Source organism: Lepidochelys olivacea (genome assembly GCF_965140295.1).
Source record: "Lepidochelys olivacea isolate rLepOli2 genome assembly, chromosome: 6".
NCBI classification, from domain to species: domain Eukaryota; kingdom Metazoa; phylum Chordata; order Testudines; family Cheloniidae; genus Lepidochelys; species Lepidochelys olivacea.
Genome location: NC_140416.1, coordinates 23,848,120 through 23,867,107, shown reverse-complemented (window position 1 = coordinate 23,867,107; position 18,988 = coordinate 23,848,120). Strand labels below are relative to the sequence as shown.

The window sequence follows — 18,988 nt, the reverse complement described above, 5'->3', positions numbered from 1 at the left end:
ATTTTTGCATGAATAATAAATCTGAGACCCTGATTGCTTGTGATCATTAACATCCAATGGCACTTCTGCAAGAAAAGAGATTTTAGCTGTGCTGTCCTAGCCAATTTCCAATTCAGCTAAGTCACATTCTCCTAAAATCAGTCAGTGCTTCTGCAAGTGACTGACTTGGAGAAGGCTAGAGTGAAATGGATAATGAACAGAAAAGCACTTTGGGAAAGATTTTCCATAGAAATGGCCCGTGCCTTTATTAGCACAGCTTTGAAAATGTGTGATATTGGAAGGATACCGGAAAATAGCTTCTCCACTGTCCTGTTGTGTGTAGGTGGGATAGATGTGATTCAGTAGGGCAGTGGTTCCTGATTTCACCTGTTAGAAAACCTCAGGCAACAGGTAGGTGGATTGGCACTTCCCTACATACTCTCATGCCATGTCTTGGCAGAGTTCACAGGATTTAAGGCCAAAAAGGACCATTCTGATCATTTAGTCTGACCTTCTGCATAACACAGGATAGGAGTCCACCCAGTAGTTTCTGCATCAAGCCCATACCTTCTGTTTGAGCCATTGTTTACCTTTAAAAAAGATAACCAGTCTTGATTTAAAGACTTCAAATGATGGAGAAGCTATCAAATCTCTAGATACATTGTTCTAACGGTCAATTATCCTCACTGTTAAAAAATGTGCACCTTATTCCTACTCTGAATTTGTTTAGCTTCAGCTTCCTTGCTGTGTCCCTTCTAATTTCTGTCTACTTTCTCTTTTCCTCATCTCTCTCTTCCCCTCGTCCCCTTCTTTCTTGTGATGTCCTTTTCTTTACTTCTTCCAATTTTATTCACTTTTACTTTTTTTTTCCTTGGGGGAAGTTTTAGTGTATTTTTCCCTTCCAACTCATTCTGCCACTCATCAGCAGGCTACAAACTAATTGGGGCATGAGGCATCTTTTGATAGCTTTCTGTTGCTGGGACACCTGCTTTTGCAGCAGAGCTATGTTATGAGAGCGAAGACAAACACAATGCTTAGTGTGACAGACCGCTTCCTATATCTACAGTACTATACACAACCTACTCCTGTGGCTATTTTTATTAGGGGACCACACATCACAGGAGCAGAGAGGCTCAAGTATTTTCCTAGAGCATTAATCACAGCAATAAACTCACAAAGAGCAGTCAAGTGGCTCCAGGCAGGGTGGTTCTGCTGCCTTGAACCCTTTCTTGTCCACTCCACTCTGCCCCACACCATCTTAGACTAGGTTAGGAAATGCTGCTTTAGGGAACACTGCTGTGAGAAATTCTGAAACCGCAATTCAGTATGGGAAATAGAGCTACTAAGAAATGCTACCATGAAATAAGGCCATGTTTTCATTCATTTAGCAATCAGCCTGAAAGAGAGAGTAGAGAGGAAACAGTAATAATGGAAAAAGGCACTTAAATATCTAGAGATTTTTAATATATAAAAAGCTAAAATAAAGCTCTGTGTAGTTGCATTCGTTCTGGTCAGCTCTGGTTTCTTTCAGTAGTGTTTGCACTTTCCTGTTTTGCGAGCCAAAACTAAAACTCAGGCAGTCCTGCCAGAAAAAACATGCTTTTAATTTAACCTCCAAAATGTTGTGCTAGAAACTAAATGTCTATAAAGATTTGCTAAATATTTATCTGAATTAGTGATTCAATATTAAACATTAAGCTGCCTGTCTTTGAAATTTCTCTTCCCCCTTCATTTCTAGATTCTTCAGCAGGGTTTAGAGGATTTGACTAAGGCACTTGGAAGTGGACATTAGCAGAGCCTTAATATATGTTTGATTAGGCGGGGCTGGAGATTCAAAATATATTTGAACAAAAATGTTATTTCAAGCTCCAGCAATTAAGATTTCTTGATTAAAAATCTCTTTAATTAAAACTAAAGCATGTTAAATTATTTCCCCTGACTGACATGATCAACTGATAGCTACATAGGTGATGTGCTTCAAGTCTTTAGAACGTATATTACTATTAACCCATCCTTCCTTGCTCACCTGTATATTTCATTCATCCATCTGTTGCATCACATCATTAATGTATAATGTAAACTCTTTGGGGTTGGGACTGTCGTTTTATTGCATGTATGCTGCACCTAGTAAAACAGAGCCCCGATCCTTGATTGGGGCTTTGCTGCATTACAAATAATAATGGTAGTAAACATTTAGGCAAAATATATCCTCAGTTTCACCATGTGTAGTTGAGTTAGCCGTCTGTGAAAGAGACTTACGGTCATGACAACCAGTTTTTTTACATAACTTGCAGTGATTTTTTAAATTATACTTATTAGTGACATCCTGGAAGATAACTAGATGTAGCTGGCAAAAAATAGTGAGTATAGCTTTTTGTGTATAAAATATTCAAATTATAGCTCCACTTTTACAAAATTGTTTAAATAGTTAATCAAGTGAAGGAAGAAATGGTTTTGATAATTTTAATGAGAAAGGAAATGAGGGGACATGATCAAAATATATACAGTACTGAAAGGTACAGAGGAAGTCTCTTGAGTTCTGAACTCAAGAGTAAGGAGACATTCAATGCAATTAAAAGATGGCAAATTCAAAACTAATAAAATGATTATATTTTTTACACAATGAATAATTAGACTGTAGAACTCGTTGCCACAAGAAGTCATAGAGGCCAACAGTTTAGCAAGATTTAAAAAGGGACTGGGCAATTATATGGATATCCAGAAGATCTAAAGTCATTACAACATCATCATTTTGGAAAGGATATTAAACTTCATGCTTCAGAGCTTAAGTCAGTCTAACTATTAGAGACCTGGATGAGACCTAATGTGAGAGGGCAGATTTTTTCACATCTGACTACCGTGAGGTTCTTACATATTTCTCTGAAACATCTGGTTTTGGCCACTGTTTGAGACCGTATACTGGACTAGATGGACCTCAGATCTATAGTATGGCAATTCCTAGGCTCGTTCTTAGAGGAACTATTTGGACACCAAAAGTTGCTATTTTTCATTGTTGTATGGAATGGTGAAGAAGTCATTAGTAGGGTGCTAAAGTACTTTTAATATACAAATTCACAAGGTACAAAAGGCTAACTTCACAAAATGTCTTTTCTTTAAATGCTGAGATGAGGAATTCTATTTAGGGCTAGAAATCATGCATTGTAATGCCACATGACTGGAGGTCTGTTTAACAGCAACTGCGAGACTCTTGAGCCTCTGAGCAGTTACATCACAGAGCTGAGGTATCTTGTTGTTTTTTGGAGTAGTAGCAGCATCTTGACAAATTCCAGGTCTATCTAGCAGAAACATGCTTCTCTGTCTCACAGGGTCAAGAGATTACACTGATCCAGAGGAAGAAGGAACTTGTAACCTTACTTACATCTATCACTTAAATAAACAAACTAGTAAAGAAATAAAAGAAACTGGTCTAACTGTAGTAATATTTTACTTGCATTAAATTACTTGCAGCGTGGAAGAGAACTAAATTTTCATTTTAAACTAATATCAGAACTTCTAATTTTTCTGTGCCTTGTAGTAACTGAAGTACTGCAGTTGAGTGATGCTCTTAGAGATGACATTCTTCCTGAGCTTGGAGTTCGATTTGAAGATCATGAAGGTAACAAACTGTCTGCCTGTATTGTAAATTGTAGCTATTGCTAAAATTTGGTGAATTCTTTTCTTAAGATATTGAAAAATGTCAATATGATCAAGAATAATCAGGAATCCTTGTCAATCTTACTGAATGCACAGAGCTTTAACAAATTTAGTTTTTAAACTTTCAAAAGCATTCAGATAAAATGTACGTTTGCATCTCCTTGTATGGTGCTTAGCTCCTCAGTCATTTCTAAATGGTCATTTTGGTGGCATTTGCATTTAACTTAGTAATACAATTTGAAAAGACTATTGCAGGATGTGTTTCAAGAAACGTTTGTGGTACCAGACATATAAGTGTTTATTTTTCTTTGTTGTTTCTCCAGGACTCCCAACTGTGGTCAAGTTGGTGGACAGGGAGACCTTACTGAAAGAAAGAGAAGAAAAGAAAAAGGTTTTAAATTATTTTAATTCTTTCATGTTAAACTAGTTTGTGTATTATATTATTTTGCACATGTAAAGTAAAACACACATTCTTATTGACATTACATATTTCCTTGCTGATTTGTGAGAGAAATGGCAATTTTAACACAAACAAAATGGAAAATAGCACACCCAAATTGATAGCAGAACTCAAGTGGCACTGGAGAAAAGGAATTTGAGATAATTGCTTGAAAGTATGCTATGGGGGATTTAAATATCTTTTCAAGTTTCAAAAGGCTTTATACAATTATGATGTGCTGGGTATGACGTATTTATTCTTTTGTCTCCCTGGTAGAGTAATGCCTATGAGTAAAGTATTCTTATTTATTTGTCAATACAAAACAAAGGTAAATATTTCCATACAGTTAGCAGTACTGATTTGACATCTGCTGATAAAAACAGAATGAAATTGCTAAGTCTTCATTAATGTAGCACTGAATGAGGCAGGATTCCTGTGGAAAAAATAGCATGTGATCATGTAATTAAAGACTGAATCATAATGCACACCCCCAAGGTGACTGAATTAATGCTGCACAGGAATCTTAATTCTAGGATTTCCTGACTTTTGAGTGTTTGACTTTGCAACCTTAATAGTCTTTTAATGTAATTTTTTGTGTATACATTCTCTGTTTTAAAATAAAGTGAAAAAATGGCAATTCCATCATTTGGAGTCATACTGACTAGAGCTAGTTTGGAAAATTTTGTTGTGTTTTTTCCATGGAAAGTTTTTGACTCTTTGGCAAAAAATCAGAAACGGAAAGTTTTTAGCCAAAAACATTAATATATTGATTAGGAAATGTCATAGTGCTGCATGGGAGTTGCAGTTCAGGTCCTTGTGCTCTCATTCTTTTCTGTGGCCTGGGCTCCCTGGCTAGACTATACATCTCCCCTGCTGAAGTATGCTCAGTACTGAAAGAATCTTTGGAGAATTTAGCTGTCAGACTCTAACAAGTCTGAGCATGTGTAAACTGAGACTTTCCAGAGATTCATAACTTGGCCAAATTTGGACAGCTTTTTCCCATAGGAATAGCAAAAGGCTCATCCTGTTACAAAGATGACCTTCCTCCCAAATTTCAAACCCTTTTTTCAAAGCATGGAGGACCATGGTGCACTAGAGCGTCTCAATTACAATTGTAAGGATTTTTTAATGTGGGCCTAATAATGCATTGATCCCTAATCTCTTTCTGAGTAATGGCTGAAACACTTCTGTTGAAACTTCCCAAAAATATTCCGGCTGAGGCAGACACTAGGCAGGGAAAATTTCAGTGTGAAGAGTTGGTTTGGCAAAGGTATAAGCGACTGAAAACAGGGTCTTATAATAGACGCATTGAGCAACAATAATTATAGGTGTCATTACCAGTTTTGTCTATAATCAGATATCTAAAACATAGAGCTACTTAGCTGACATTAGTAAGAAATAACCTACTGCAATGGTTTAATTTTGATTAAGTAATGCTGTTTTTCAATTTGACTTTTTATAGATTGAAGAGGAGAAAAAAAGAAAGAAAGAAGAAGCATATAGGAAAAAACAAGAACAGGAGGTAAATATTCAAATATCTTTTTAACATACATTAAAATGGGCATTATGTTTTTGAAGATGTGCGTTAATGGCTATATTCTTATTCAGGCAAAAATACACTGTGGGCTGAATTTTCAGTCCAGCCTCAGCTGGCCCTCCATTTTTAAATTGTGTTGTTTTTGTTTTTGGTGAGTGAAAATTAATGGGGTGGGCAGTTTTTTGTTCACAATTATTTGTGCTTACAAGTTAGGTCACTTAAATGTTCAGGTCTTTGTTCAGATTTTGTGGTAAGTTTTTTTTTGTTTTGTTTTGATGTGGCCATCAGAGATGGTACGTGCTTCTTAAAATACCTTGTAGCACATTTTTTAGTGAATAGCTGTGAGTAGGATACAGCATGCACAACAGTTTTAGAGCTCTGGCAATTCAGGAACATTTAACTTAGAGAGGCTTCTGTCTGTGTCAATTATATTTTCTTCCCTCTCTTTATTATTGTATAGATATGCATGAAAACAGCATCTTTTTCCTTAAGAGTCCATCTGTTCTGCTACTTATGCTTCACCTGAGTCTAATTTTCTGTGAAGACACATTCATCTCCATAGCATCTAATTGTGATTAGCACAAAGGTTTAAGACTCCAGGTGAGGAATAAGCACCAGAAGCCAGATGCTCTCTTGAAGAGCAAAGATCCTATTTCCATGCAAATTGCACTAGTAATGCAATACAGGAAAATAAACCTTCAAAGTATGATCTACAGGGAAAATTGTCTTTAAATAGGATGTTTCCTTTTCATGAATCTCCAAACAGCTTTATCCATTCTTTTTAAAATTGTTTATGATTTCATTGCTTTTAATGATCTTGAGAAGCCACCATTTTCAATAAAACCAAAGTTTAATTTTCCTTTAATATGGTTTAGTTATTTTGGGCCCTGATCCTGCTATGACCTGCATGGAGCCCTATTCAAATCAATAGGATTTCTGCTTGGACATAGGGAAACATCTGCAATGAGCTCATTGCCAAATAGCTTACTTTTTATGTTTGTACCTAAAATACAACAAGAGCTCAAATTAAACAAAAAGTACATCTGGCTTCTGCACCACATAAGCTGACTATTTTGAGCTGTAGCAGGGTTGTTTTTTTTGTCTTAATTGGATTCTAACTGATTAACTGTTGCAACAAAGTACTAAATTAATTACTTATTCCCCCAGACAGATATGTTCAAGATTCATATAGAGTTGTCCCTCACTGATGATTCCTTTCTCTCCACATAATGGAAAAGTGTGATGTGGGTCTCCTTGATTTGCAATTTAGATGTTCCATGCATCAATTAATGTACACCCAGGGACAGCTTTTCAGAAAAGGACAAGTGACAGTGTAATTCGTTAGGATGCTAATTAACTGTAATATAATGCATATTTTATATTGCAGGCAGCAAAACTGGCAAAGATGAAGATTCCACCACATGCAATGTTTAAATCAGAGCTTGACAAATACTCCAAGTTTGATGAAAATGTAAGAAACATGGGGAAATTTTCTTTATGCCAATTGAAAAATAAGAACTTAATAACTGACTAAAATGCCTGATCATTTCCTCACTGAAGTCAATAGTGCATTACCAGTTAATTTGATGGGAGCAGGTTCATGCTCTTAAGTGTTCACTGAATTGTACCACATTGATGCCCTGTGTAAGGGTGTATGTAAGAGCCATAACTTTTAGGGGGTTTCCATAACATGGCCATCCTGCTACTGGGCAAGACTTCTATGACTTTTGGGATAGAAATCTTCTTAAAGATTAAATTGCAGAAACTTCCTGTTGGGAGGCAAAGATTGCGCACACACCCTGTCTCCCCCCTCCTCTCACTCCAAAACCTGGCAGATTCAGGGGATCTGTTGGAGACCCAGACCATTTGCATGGAGACTCTGTCCACTGTGCCTCCTCTCCCTCTCCCTGACAGCACAGCTCCATTGGACCATGCTAACAGGTTCTCTCTGTCCATTCCCTGGAGGGTGAAGGCTGGTGCTATCTGGGAAAGGTAATTGTATTACCTTTTCTGAGTAACAGCTGCTATACCAGCACTAAACCAACATACATTGCCCCCCAGTCTCCTTCCCCAATGTGAACCCTTGAGTGCCCTCTGCAGGTGAGCAGGAATGGTGCTATGTAGGCAGCTGAGCCCCTGCCGTGCAGAAGTGGTAATGAGCACATGGATGACCCTCTGTGCACAAATCATGGGGAGATAAGATCTGGGCTGAAAAGAGCAGTCTCAGTATGACCTAGAATATTTTATTGCATTTGCTTTAAAATCTGGAGCTTAATAATAAGCTGATATGTCTTGAATAGTGGCCTAAAGCTCCTGATTTACACAAGCCCTCTACTATGGTGCTATGTTCATTCATTTAGAATGTTTTATATTAATTATGCTGTTACTCCCTTCTATCAGTAATGCATGATTCTGGTGGAAAGAGGTGATAAAATTTAGCCACGAATTTATCAGATTGACCAAAGTCAAACAAAGTATCTGGACGAAAATTTCTAAGATATTAGTGTTCTTAATATTCCAGGGATTTCCTACCCATGATACAGAAGGCAAAGAACTCAGCAAAGGACAAATGAAGAAACTGAAGAAACTTTATGAAGCACAGGAAAAACTTTACAAGGAGTATCTACAAATGGTTCAGAATGGAACTGGAAATTGAGAACAAAACCAGGACATTCTTCTTTTTTAAAATAAAGGCGAGAGCTGGGTTATTATAGGAACAGTAAAGAGCATATATTGATGCTCATATTGTGTTTACATGTTCTACTGTGGTCAAGCTAAAAATACTTGTTTACCTGGATTAATATATCATCAAGTTTAGAGTGTCAATAAAATTTTATTATTAAAAATAAAAAGAGCCTGTAGGATGTTTGTGTCACAATCATTATATATTGAACACTTCTCTTGGGGAAGACAGTGTTCAGTCAAGAAACCTATGTGGATTTGCTGCTTGTTATAACTTCTTCAGGCCCCTGGGTAATTTCTCATGCATGTCGCTCTTTAGCCAACTAATATCCAGTGTAGCTTGTGCTTTGGAATAGTTAATGTCACAACAGGTAGAACTTACTGAGACCTACAGCAAAGCTAATCAATTTGTCCCACAGTAAGAACCATAAATATTTCTCAAATTATTTCAATGACATTACACAGGCAGAAAGTACCATAAATAGTTCAAGTAGGATGAATCTGTTGCAGTTTTTCAAAACCCCAAATAGAGACAAATAAATCTATGGTATAAGCAACAGTCATTTCCATAAGCTGGACTGTCACAGCCCTCACTTGGCCAAACAGAGCAAGAAGGTTCCTCCCTGCTTGGCCCAGCTCAGCTTTTAACTTCAGTCATGGAGATGAGTGCAGGGGCGAATCATCTGCTCTGAACTGTGGGTGGGGAGAGAATGGTCAGGTCTAGACAGTGGGAAGAGGCCTGCTCTTCCTCGCCCACCCCTCACTGTCCAGAGGAACAAAGGTGCTCCACATAAGAGTGAAATAACTTAACCTCCTCTGAGCAAGATGGAAGCAAGGGAAAAATTGTGAATGTTAAAATTCACTGTCCGGACTGCTCCGAGAAAAGGAGTACTCCTTTCCTTTTTGCGGACACAGACCAACACAACTGCTACTCTGAAATCTGGTCTGCTCCTGGGACAGTGCAGTTTTGCACTCTAATGAACTAAAGACATCTAACATTAGAATTTGCAGTGTTTAAACAAACAGATGACTGCGTCTTTAAAGACCCAGCATGTTGTTTGCTTTCAGTCCCGTGTTCCATCTTATGTGAATTCTATAGCTCAAACAAGATGTTCAAAAGTAACTAGTGATTAGATGCCTCAATTTTTGGGTGCTCAACCTGAGACATCTTAAAGGGTTCCGATTTTCAGAGATTGAGAATTTAGCATTCTGAGAACGCAAATTTCAAGTTGTGTATGCCTGAATCACTGGACACTTCTAAAACCTTGTCCTTGGTGTCTGGCGATAATCTACATTGCAAGAGGGGTATATGTTAAAACACAACTACTTCAAATTCAGGTGACCTTAATAAAAAAGGTTTCAGAGTAGCAGCTGTGTTAGTCTGTATTCGCAAAAAGAAAAGGAGGACTTGTGGCACCTTAGAGACTAACCAATTTATTTGAGCATAAGCTTTCGTGAGCTACAGCTCACTTCATCAGATGCATTCAGTGGAAAATACAATGGGGAGATTTACATACATAGAGATCATGAAACAATGGGTGTTACACACTGTAAGGAGAGTGATCACTTAAGGTGAGCTATAACCGGGGGGGGGGGAGAGGGGAGAGACTGAAGTGTTCTCCAACTGGTTTTTGAATGTTATAATTCTTGACGTCTGATTTGTGTCCATTTGTTCTTTTACATAGAGACTGTCCAGTTTGACCAATGTACATAGCAGAGGGGCATTGCTGGCACATGATGGCATGTATCACATTGGTAGATGTGCAGGTGAACGAGCCTCTGATAGTGTGGCTGATGTGATTAGACCCTATGATGGTGTCCCCTGAATAGATATGTGGACACAGCTGGCAACGGGCTTTGTTGCAAGGATAGGTTCCTGGGTTAGTGGTTCTGTTGTGTGGTGTGTGGTTGCTGGTGAGTATTTGCTTCAGGTTGGGAGGCTGTCTGTAAGCAAGGACTGGCCTGTCTCCCAAGATCTGTGAGAGTGATGGGTCATCTTCAGGATAGGTTGTAGATCCATGATGATGTGTTGGAGAGGTTTTAGTTGGGGGCTGAAGGTGATGGCTAGTGGCGTTCTGTTATTTTCTTTGTTGGGCCTGTCCTGTAATCAGGAGGTTTATTCCCCCACCCCCACCATTCCTCAGACATTCTTGTCAACTGCTGGAAATGGCTCACCTTGATTATCACTACAAAAGGTTGTCCCTCCTGTTCCCCCCCCCCCCCCGCTCTCCTGCTGGTAATAGCTCACCTTAAGTGATCGCTCTCCTTACAGTGTGTATGGTAACACCCATTGTTTCATGTTCTCTATGTATATAAATATCCCCACTGTATTTTCCGCTGAATGCATCCGATGAAGAGAGCTATAGCTCACGAAAGCTTATGCTCAAATAAATTTGTTAGTCTCTAAGGTGCCACAAGTACTCCTTTTCTTAATAAAAAAGAAACTGCAGAATGGATGGCCTAAATAGAAAATTTAAATAGTGGTTTTCCTGTGGGACATTATCTAACTTACCAGAATGCCTAATGTCTAAACATTTAACAACAAGGAAAAAAAGGGGGGGGGGGCATTTAATATTGTTTGTCTAAAGCATTGTCATCTCAATGAACATTAAGGCCTTCCTTACTACCATTTGGTGGGCAATGAGAAACAAACATAAAATGCTTTCATAAATAATGTTAAAGGGGTAATGTTAGAGTACAGACGTTTCTAACAGTGTACACTGTTATAAGGACAATAGGTTTCTCAGCAAGATATGTTTAACAATGCATGACGCGGTGTCTCTCATCATGCTTATCTACATATGATAGAATAAATTTAAGGTAACCCCATACTCTCGTTGACATTTGTTTCCTGTGCATAAACTAGGCAACACCTGTTTAGATTCACCTTTCTTTGCTGGGAACCCCTAAAACCAGTTCTCTTGCTGGGCTTCTGCCATTGCTGCTGGAAACCTGTAAAACCCAGCACCCTTCACAAGCGATGACCCCATGATGATGGCCTAGGACCATTACCTTGTATGGTAGAGATTAATTTTCTGGCAGCATGAATGATATGATGGTTGTAAATAGCAGCCAGTCACATAGAGCTTCTCAGCAAAATTTGACACAATGAACCATGCATAAGATATTGTAGCAGTGACTAAGGGATGTTGCTGAAATGTCTGGCACTGCCTTTCAATAGTACAAGGCATTCCTAGAAGATAGAATCAATCAATAATAGTGGACATGTGCCTCAAGATACTGGAAATTCAGCATCCCTCAAGCTATCCTGTAATCTATGTAATTTAACATAGGAGGTTTACCAAGATGATGTCTGAGCAGGAAGGAGCTCTCCTGAGATACACAGACGCAAATGTTCACGGTTAGCCTTCTGGCCCCAGTGTGGATGTGAGTGGTGAGGAGATGTCTGATCTTCCAGTTAGAGTGCAGGTGACCTGGCAGCTACTTCAGCATCCATATCTCCATCTCAAATGGATGTAACCATGCACATTCCTGAAGAAAAGTGTAGATCAGAGAAGAGTATGGTGGAGGCGCAAGAAACAGCTGCTGCTGAGTTTAGTTTCTTAAGTCTAGATGATCCAAGACTGTAGCCTGAGGGACTTCCTTGTACTGCATGGGCCACAGCAAGTGAAAAACTTCATGTTCCCCAAAGACAATGAAAATAGAAGTTTCCATCCAACAGTTTACTGGTGTGAAATCCCCAGTGGTGACAAAGTGGAGAGGCCATGGCTTATGTACTCAAAAACCCAGAATAGTGCATACTGTTTTTGTTGCAAACTCTTCCAGTCTAATGTTCCAGCCACATTGGATTCTACAGGAACAAAGGACTGGAAAAATCTGGCTAGAAATCTGTCATGCCATGAGAAGGCAGCAAATCACCAGAGAGCATTCCATAGGTGGAAAGAGTTTGAGATGAGACTAAGGTTAAAGGCCACCATAGATGATCAGCATCAAGAGACGATTGCATCAGAGTGTTGCAGAGCAAAATGTTCTGAAAAGGCTCATTGCCATTGTGAGAGTGCTTGCTACCCAAAACCTAGCACTGCATGGCACTTCAGATAAGCTCTATGTGCCAAACAATGGAAACTTCCTTAAAATTGTGGAGCTGATGGCTGAGTTTGATGCTGTATTCCAGGAGCATCTAAGAAGAGTCACCACCCAAGAAATGTACACACACCACTACCTTGGAAAAACAACTCAAAATGAGATCATACAGTTACTGGCAACAAAAGTCAAACAGAAGATGGTGGCAGATCTGAAGTCAGCAAGATATTACCTTGTTATTCTAGACTGCGCAACTGACATCAGCCATACGGAGTAGTGCATATCATTTCATGGTGCATTTTGTAACAACAACAGAATCTAGTGAAAATGTCCCTGCAATGGTGACTGTCAGAGCATTTTCTAGAATTTATTGACACTGATGATACTACAGGAGGTGGTATGACAAATGTGCTTCTGAAAAAGCTGGAAGATACGGGAATTGCGATAGCTGACATGAGAGGTCAGGGCTACGATAATGGTGCCACCATGAGAGGAAAGAACAGAGGAGTCCAGACATGGATCCGAGAGTTAAACCCTTGAGCTTTTTTTGTCCCATACAGTTCTCATTCATTGAACTTGGTGATCAGTGATGCAGCATCAGCTTCTAGTGAGGCTGCTGAATTTTTTAATGTAATTCAAAGCATCTATGTCTTTTTCTCTACACCAACTCATCGATGGCAAATTTTGAAGCAACATCTGAGAACATCCTTTCTGAGTGCCACATAATGGGAAAGTCGCGTGGAGGCGATAAAGCCTACCAAACACCAAATTGGGAAGATAGATGATGCCATAGTTGCCCTTATGGAGGATAATGCTATGACAGGAACTGTTCGTGGGAGAACAGTGGCAGAAGGAAATGGAATCACCAGAAACATACATAACTTCAAATTTCTGTGTGGTTTAGTGTTGTGGCATGACATACTGTTTGAAATAAATGTTGTAAGCAAGAGACTCCAAGGTGTTGACCTTGATACGTGGAGTAATGGAACAACTAGACAAAGTAAAGTCATACCTACAGTCTTACCAGTCAGATAGTGGATTTCAAAACATTCTGAAGAGTGCACAGAAGTTGGCAGAGGAACTTCACACTGAAGCTATTTTCCCACCCATTCAAGAACACAAGAATCACCAAAGAAGACATTTTGATTACAAGGCACGGGATAATCCCATAAGAGACCCCAAACAATAATTCAAAGTTGAATTCTTTAACGAGGTGCTAGACTGTGCAATACAGTCAGTTAAACGTTTCATGCAGCTCAAGGAACACAGCAGTATATTTGGGATGATGTATGATATTCCAAAACGCCTCACTATACCTGAGGAAGACCTACACCAGCAATGCAGGGCACTAGAGACTGTGTTGACACATGATGACATGCGTGATATTGATGCGAGTGATTTAGGTGATGAACTGAAAGCCCTTTCAATATACATTTCAGCAGGATCAACTCCAAAGGCTGTTCTGGAATATATGTGCACAAATAAGATGACCACCCTCTTTCCAAATGCCCTAACACTTTCTGTAACAGTTGCCAGTGGAGAAAGCAGCTTCTCCAAGCTGAAGTTAATAAAAACACATCTACGCTCCACAATGACACAGGAGAGGCTGGTCGGCCTTGCAACAATCTCAACAGAGCATGAGCTGGCCCAGACTGTGGACCTTCAACAGGAAGCAGTTCAAATCTTCGCAACCACGAAGGCACGGAAAGCACCACTCTGCATAGTAAACACTGGCATTTTTATCTGTTTGAATAATCAGACAAAAGTGACATTTGCTGTTCAGGCATTTGAAAGTTAAGTGTTACTTAAAATTTTTGAACAAGGCATTTTAAGTTGTTAGATCCCCTTTATTGAGGTAGGTAGCAGAGCAGTACCATGAGAGGAGTAGAACAGTAAGAAGGCAGAATTGAGACTTTTCAAAGTTTTTGGCCCAAGCGAGGGGGCATAGGGGCATCATTTGAGCTCCCCACCTCTGGTGCCAAAATGTTGTGGGCTGGCCCTGATTGCTATCCAAAAAAAGCCTGAGTTCCCAATGTCTGGGGCTGTACTAGTATAGCTGATAGGTAGTAACACACGTTGCTTTCCCATTTCTCCAGAGTATACAGACACTGTACTCAAAATCCAAACGTAATGGTTTCCTACAGTTTGGCTTTACTGATAACTGAAATACAAAAAGACTCAGCCCGAGCTTTCCCTCTCCGCTTGGCTGTTGCTAGTGTTCCCCTGCAAGACCACTGTCCCTTCTTCATCAAAGAAATGCTCCTACTCCTCATATATATCTAAACCGGACGCATCTGTTCCAGCCCCAAGGTGACTCTGCAAGATATCTCTAATGTTTATGCAGGATCACTTGAAGGAAGGACCCTGCTTCCCCATGCAGAGTCCTAGAATGTGCCAGTATGTTACAAAAGGTTAGGCAACTGTCAGTACAATAATTCATATATCCTGGGGTCTCAACCTGAGGGAGAGGACTGAACAACCACCCAAGGAGACAGAGTACTAGAAATGTACTAGTTTACTTAACATTTGTAGAAGAGAGAATAAGTATTACAAGATTGTGTCCTCCTCAATACTTTGGCTGTTACACATTCTGTCCACAGCCTATTTAAAGTAGGGGTAGTAGCGTTTACAGTAGTAACTGCTTTATTGTTAAATACACCCTTGCACATCCATCAAATTAATTCTTTCCCCAAGGAATGCCATGTTAGAACAAAATCTGATTAACAGCAATAGACATGTTTTTGAAATAAAAATAAACAGCCTGGTTCTGCACTCACTAAAGCCTATGTGGTAAGACTCCTATTGACTTCAATGGGAACAAGCTCTGGCACAAAATAATTTATTTGAAAAATACTTTTAGCAGAGTATTGGGGATACTTCTACAGAACTTTTATGAATAACAGCCATAAAGATCTAGAAGAATCCAAAACAGCCCTGAGTCATAAAACAACTGAACAGAAATTTTAAATGGGAATGCCTGAACACCTTCTGGGACCTCTGCAGATCCTCCTTTCTCTACAGTACTGTATTATTTGAGATTTGCAGGGAGTCAGAGAAACATGTGGCCTCGTTCTGTTTTTACTTATACCAGTGAGAACTGAGAGAAAATCAACTGACATGAATGGAATTACCCTGGAGTAAAGCCAGTGAAATTGAGAAGAGAATTAGGCCCATATACTTGTTAGTGACTGGAAAGGGTCAGTTTGGGTGAACAGGAAGAGGATGTAAGCAAATGCTATATCTATATACACATACACACACGCACACTAGTGACTGACTGTGTCCATGTTAAATTGAATTCTCTTTACCAAACTTACAGGATTGATGCAGTAGTTCAGCTCTTTGAATTTTATTTCCTCATTAGCCTCATTTCTCTAACTAAAGTATTAATACTTAATGTAACTGTTGTTTCATCACTTATTGCTGTATCTTTAAATCCCTGGAGCAACTGAATTCATCCAAGATACCTATCTAATCAGTAATTATATTATGTGGTAACTGACTCTGGAGATTAATTACTAAAACCTCAGGCTTAATCAGGAGGATTGAGTGATTGAATCAGTTCTTTTTGTAAAAGAAGTGCCCAGTGAGAGGCCCACAGATGTTTAAGGTTTAAATATTTTTGCCACACAATGAAAACACCCCCCCCCCCCGAGCACGGCAAGTTTCAGCGCTGTAAAGTGGCAGTGTAGACAGTGCACCTGCTCTGGGAGCTGTACTCCCCTCATGGGGGTGGGTTTTTTATAGCGCCGGGAGAGCTCTCTTCCCAGCTCTGGTGCCATGGCTAGGGAAGACATACCCTTACTTTTACTTTTAGCACTTTAAGCTTGCAAAGCACTGTACAAACACGAGTCAATTAATTTTCACAATGGGAAAGAATCATACCTGTTTTTACAGATTGAGAAACAAAGACACAAAGTTTGAAGCCTAAATTTTCAAGTGACTATTGATTTTAGGTGCCCAACTTGAAACACCTTAAAGAAGATTCCTTTTCAGAGATTGGGAGCTCAGCACTTTCTGAAAATTGGACACATGTAGGATGTTTTAAGTTGCTTTAGATGGCTTTAATTTTGAATGTTCAATTTTTAGACTCTTAGGGCCTGATCTTCAGAGCTGCTGATCACTGACCGCACCTAATGAAATCAATGAAGGTACAGGTATACGGCACCTCTAAAAAGCAGGTGCAAACTGTTCAATACTTGACACTCAGGGCTTGGCTACACTTGCTAGTTAGAGCGCATTACAGTAGGTCCAGGTGCCCTAACTCACGACCAATCCACACGGGCAAGGCACACACAGTGCCTGAACTCTGCAGCTGGAGTGTTCCTGGTAATCTACCTCCACGAGAAGCATAACACTTGTTGCAACTCGGCTGAAATGCCCCAGCGCCAGTATGAAGGAGGTGTTGCATTACTGCGCTTTGATCAGCCTCCCCAAACGTCCCATAATCCCCTTAAATCAAATGGCCACTGAATATGCCCTTTCAAAGCTCTGTTTCTGATAGCTCTTACCCGGGACAAAGCAAGCCATTAGTGTGGAATGTTGCTTGCTGTGAGTGAGAGAGAGAGAGAGGTGGGGGGGAGAGGGGTCTGAACTTACAAGACAGCATGCTGACACACTCTCAGCACCCCAAAAACACACATACACACAACACACTCCACCTCACCCCCCACATTTGAAAAGCATGTTGCTGCCACTTGAATGCTGGGATACCTACCACAATGCACTGCTCTTTGTGACATTGCAAGAGCTGCTGATGTAGCCATACCAGTATGCTTCCAGCTGAGAGTGTAAACACTCAGCAGCGTTTTCCCTGCTGCGGTCTCCGAAGGCTGGTTTAACCCCCAGCGCGCTACATCTGCAAATGTAGCCATGCCTTCAGTGTGTCACATTCAGGCCTTCTGGACTGATTTCCAACATGGCTCCCCCTCCCTTAAACTAAAGCTGTGGATCATCAGCACTTCTGACAGGCGCACCCTTAGTGAGCTCACCATGCTCATACAGGAAGCCTGCAACAGAGCTTGCCTTAACCATTATCCTTCCCATCTATCTTTATGATCATACACATTCAGGCGGTGCAGCAAAAGGCAGGTGTCTATTTATATAAGGAATTCATTTGCAAATTGGATACAATTAACTTAGGCTTGAATAGAGACTGGGAGTGGCTAAGTCATTATGCAAGGTAACCTATTCCTCCTTGTTTTTTCCTACCCCCCCCCCCCAGACATTCTTGTTAAACCCTGGATTTGTGCTGGAAATGGCCCAACTTGATTATCATACACATTGTAAGGAGAGTGATCACTTTAGATAAGCTATTACCAGCAGGAGAGTGGGGTGGGGGGAGGTATTTTTTCATGCTTTGTGGGTATAAAAAGATCTTCTGCACTTTCCACAGTATGCATCTGATGAAGTGAGCTGTAGCTCACGAAAGCTTGTGCTCAAATAAATTGGTTAGTCTCTAAGGTGCCACGAGTCCTCCTTTTCTTTTTGCGAATACAGACTAACACGGCTGTTACTCTGAAACCTGTCATTATGCAAGGCACTGCATTTAGCCGTATGGAGTGGAAATCTATCAACTGCATGAAAAAACTTGCACAGATACAGACAGACATCATCTTCCTTTCCAAATGCAAACAGATGGACATCGTACCAAAAGGACTGAAGGTAAAAAATCCATTACAATCTACATACTACACAGACTATGTTGACAGCTTGTGCCACACGCTCTCAAAGAAACTGCGGAACCACCTGATCAACATCCTCTACAGCAAACAGGGAAAGATTAAGCATGAGCTCTCAAAAATGGATACTCTCATAAAAAAACAACCTTCCATACAAACTTCCTCGTGGCTGGACTTTACTAAAACTAGACAAGCCATTTACAACACACACTTTGCTTCTCTACAAAAGAAAAAGGACACTAAACTTTCTAAACTATTACATGCCACAAGGGGCCATAGCAATGGTTCCCTCAACCCACCCAGCAATATTGTTAACCTATCCAACTATACTCTTAGCCCAGCAGAAGCAGCTGTCCTATCTCGGGGCCTCTCCTTCTGCCCCTCCACCCCCACGAACATGATACAGTTCTGTGGTGACCTAGAATCCTATTTTCGACGTCTCCGACTCAAGGAATATTTCCAACATATCTCTGAACAACATACTAATCCACAGAGACCTCCCTACCAACACTACAAAAAGAAGGATTCTAGGTGGACTCCTCCTGAAGGTCGAAACAGCAGACTAGACTTCTACATAGAGTGCTTCCGCCGACGTGCACGGGCTGAAATTGTGGAAAAGCAGCATCACTTGCCCCATAACCTCAGCTGTGCGGAACACAATGCCATCCACAGCCTCAGAAACAACTCTGACATCATAATCAAAAAGGCTGACAAAGGAGGTGCTGTCGTCATCATGAATAGGTCGGAATATGAACAAGAGGCTGCTCGGCAGCTCTCCAACACCACTTTCTACAAGCCATTACCCTCTGATCCCACTGCGGGTTACCAAAAGAAACTACAGCATTTGCTCAAGAAACTCTCTGAAAAAGCACAAGATCAAATCCGCACAGACACACCCCTGGAACCCCGACCTGGGATATTCTATCTACTACCCAAGATCCATAAACCTGGAAATCCTGGACACCCCATCAT

General features: G+C 40.1%; 1 protein-coding gene across 2 annotated transcripts in view; it reads left to right on the top strand.

The window, feature by feature from the left end:
* CARS1 (cysteinyl-tRNA synthetase 1) overlaps nt 1–8,448 on the top strand; it is a 50,416-nt gene extending 41,968 nt beyond the window's left edge. For both annotated transcript variants that reach the window (XM_084631641.1, XM_084631642.1), the window contains 5 exons: nt 3,515–3,595; nt 3,957–4,024; nt 5,535–5,594; nt 6,997–7,080; nt 8,131–8,448. In XM_084631641.1, coding sequence (XP_084487767.1) covers nt 3,515–3,595; nt 3,957–4,024; nt 5,535–5,594; nt 6,997–7,080; nt 8,131–8,265 — 428 coding nt within the window. In that variant the 3' untranslated portion in view covers nt 8,266–8,448. The remainder of the gene's footprint in view (nt 1–3,514; nt 3,596–3,956; nt 4,025–5,534; nt 5,595–6,996; nt 7,081–8,130) is intronic.
* Nucleotides 8,449–18,988: the final 10,540 nt, after the last annotated feature.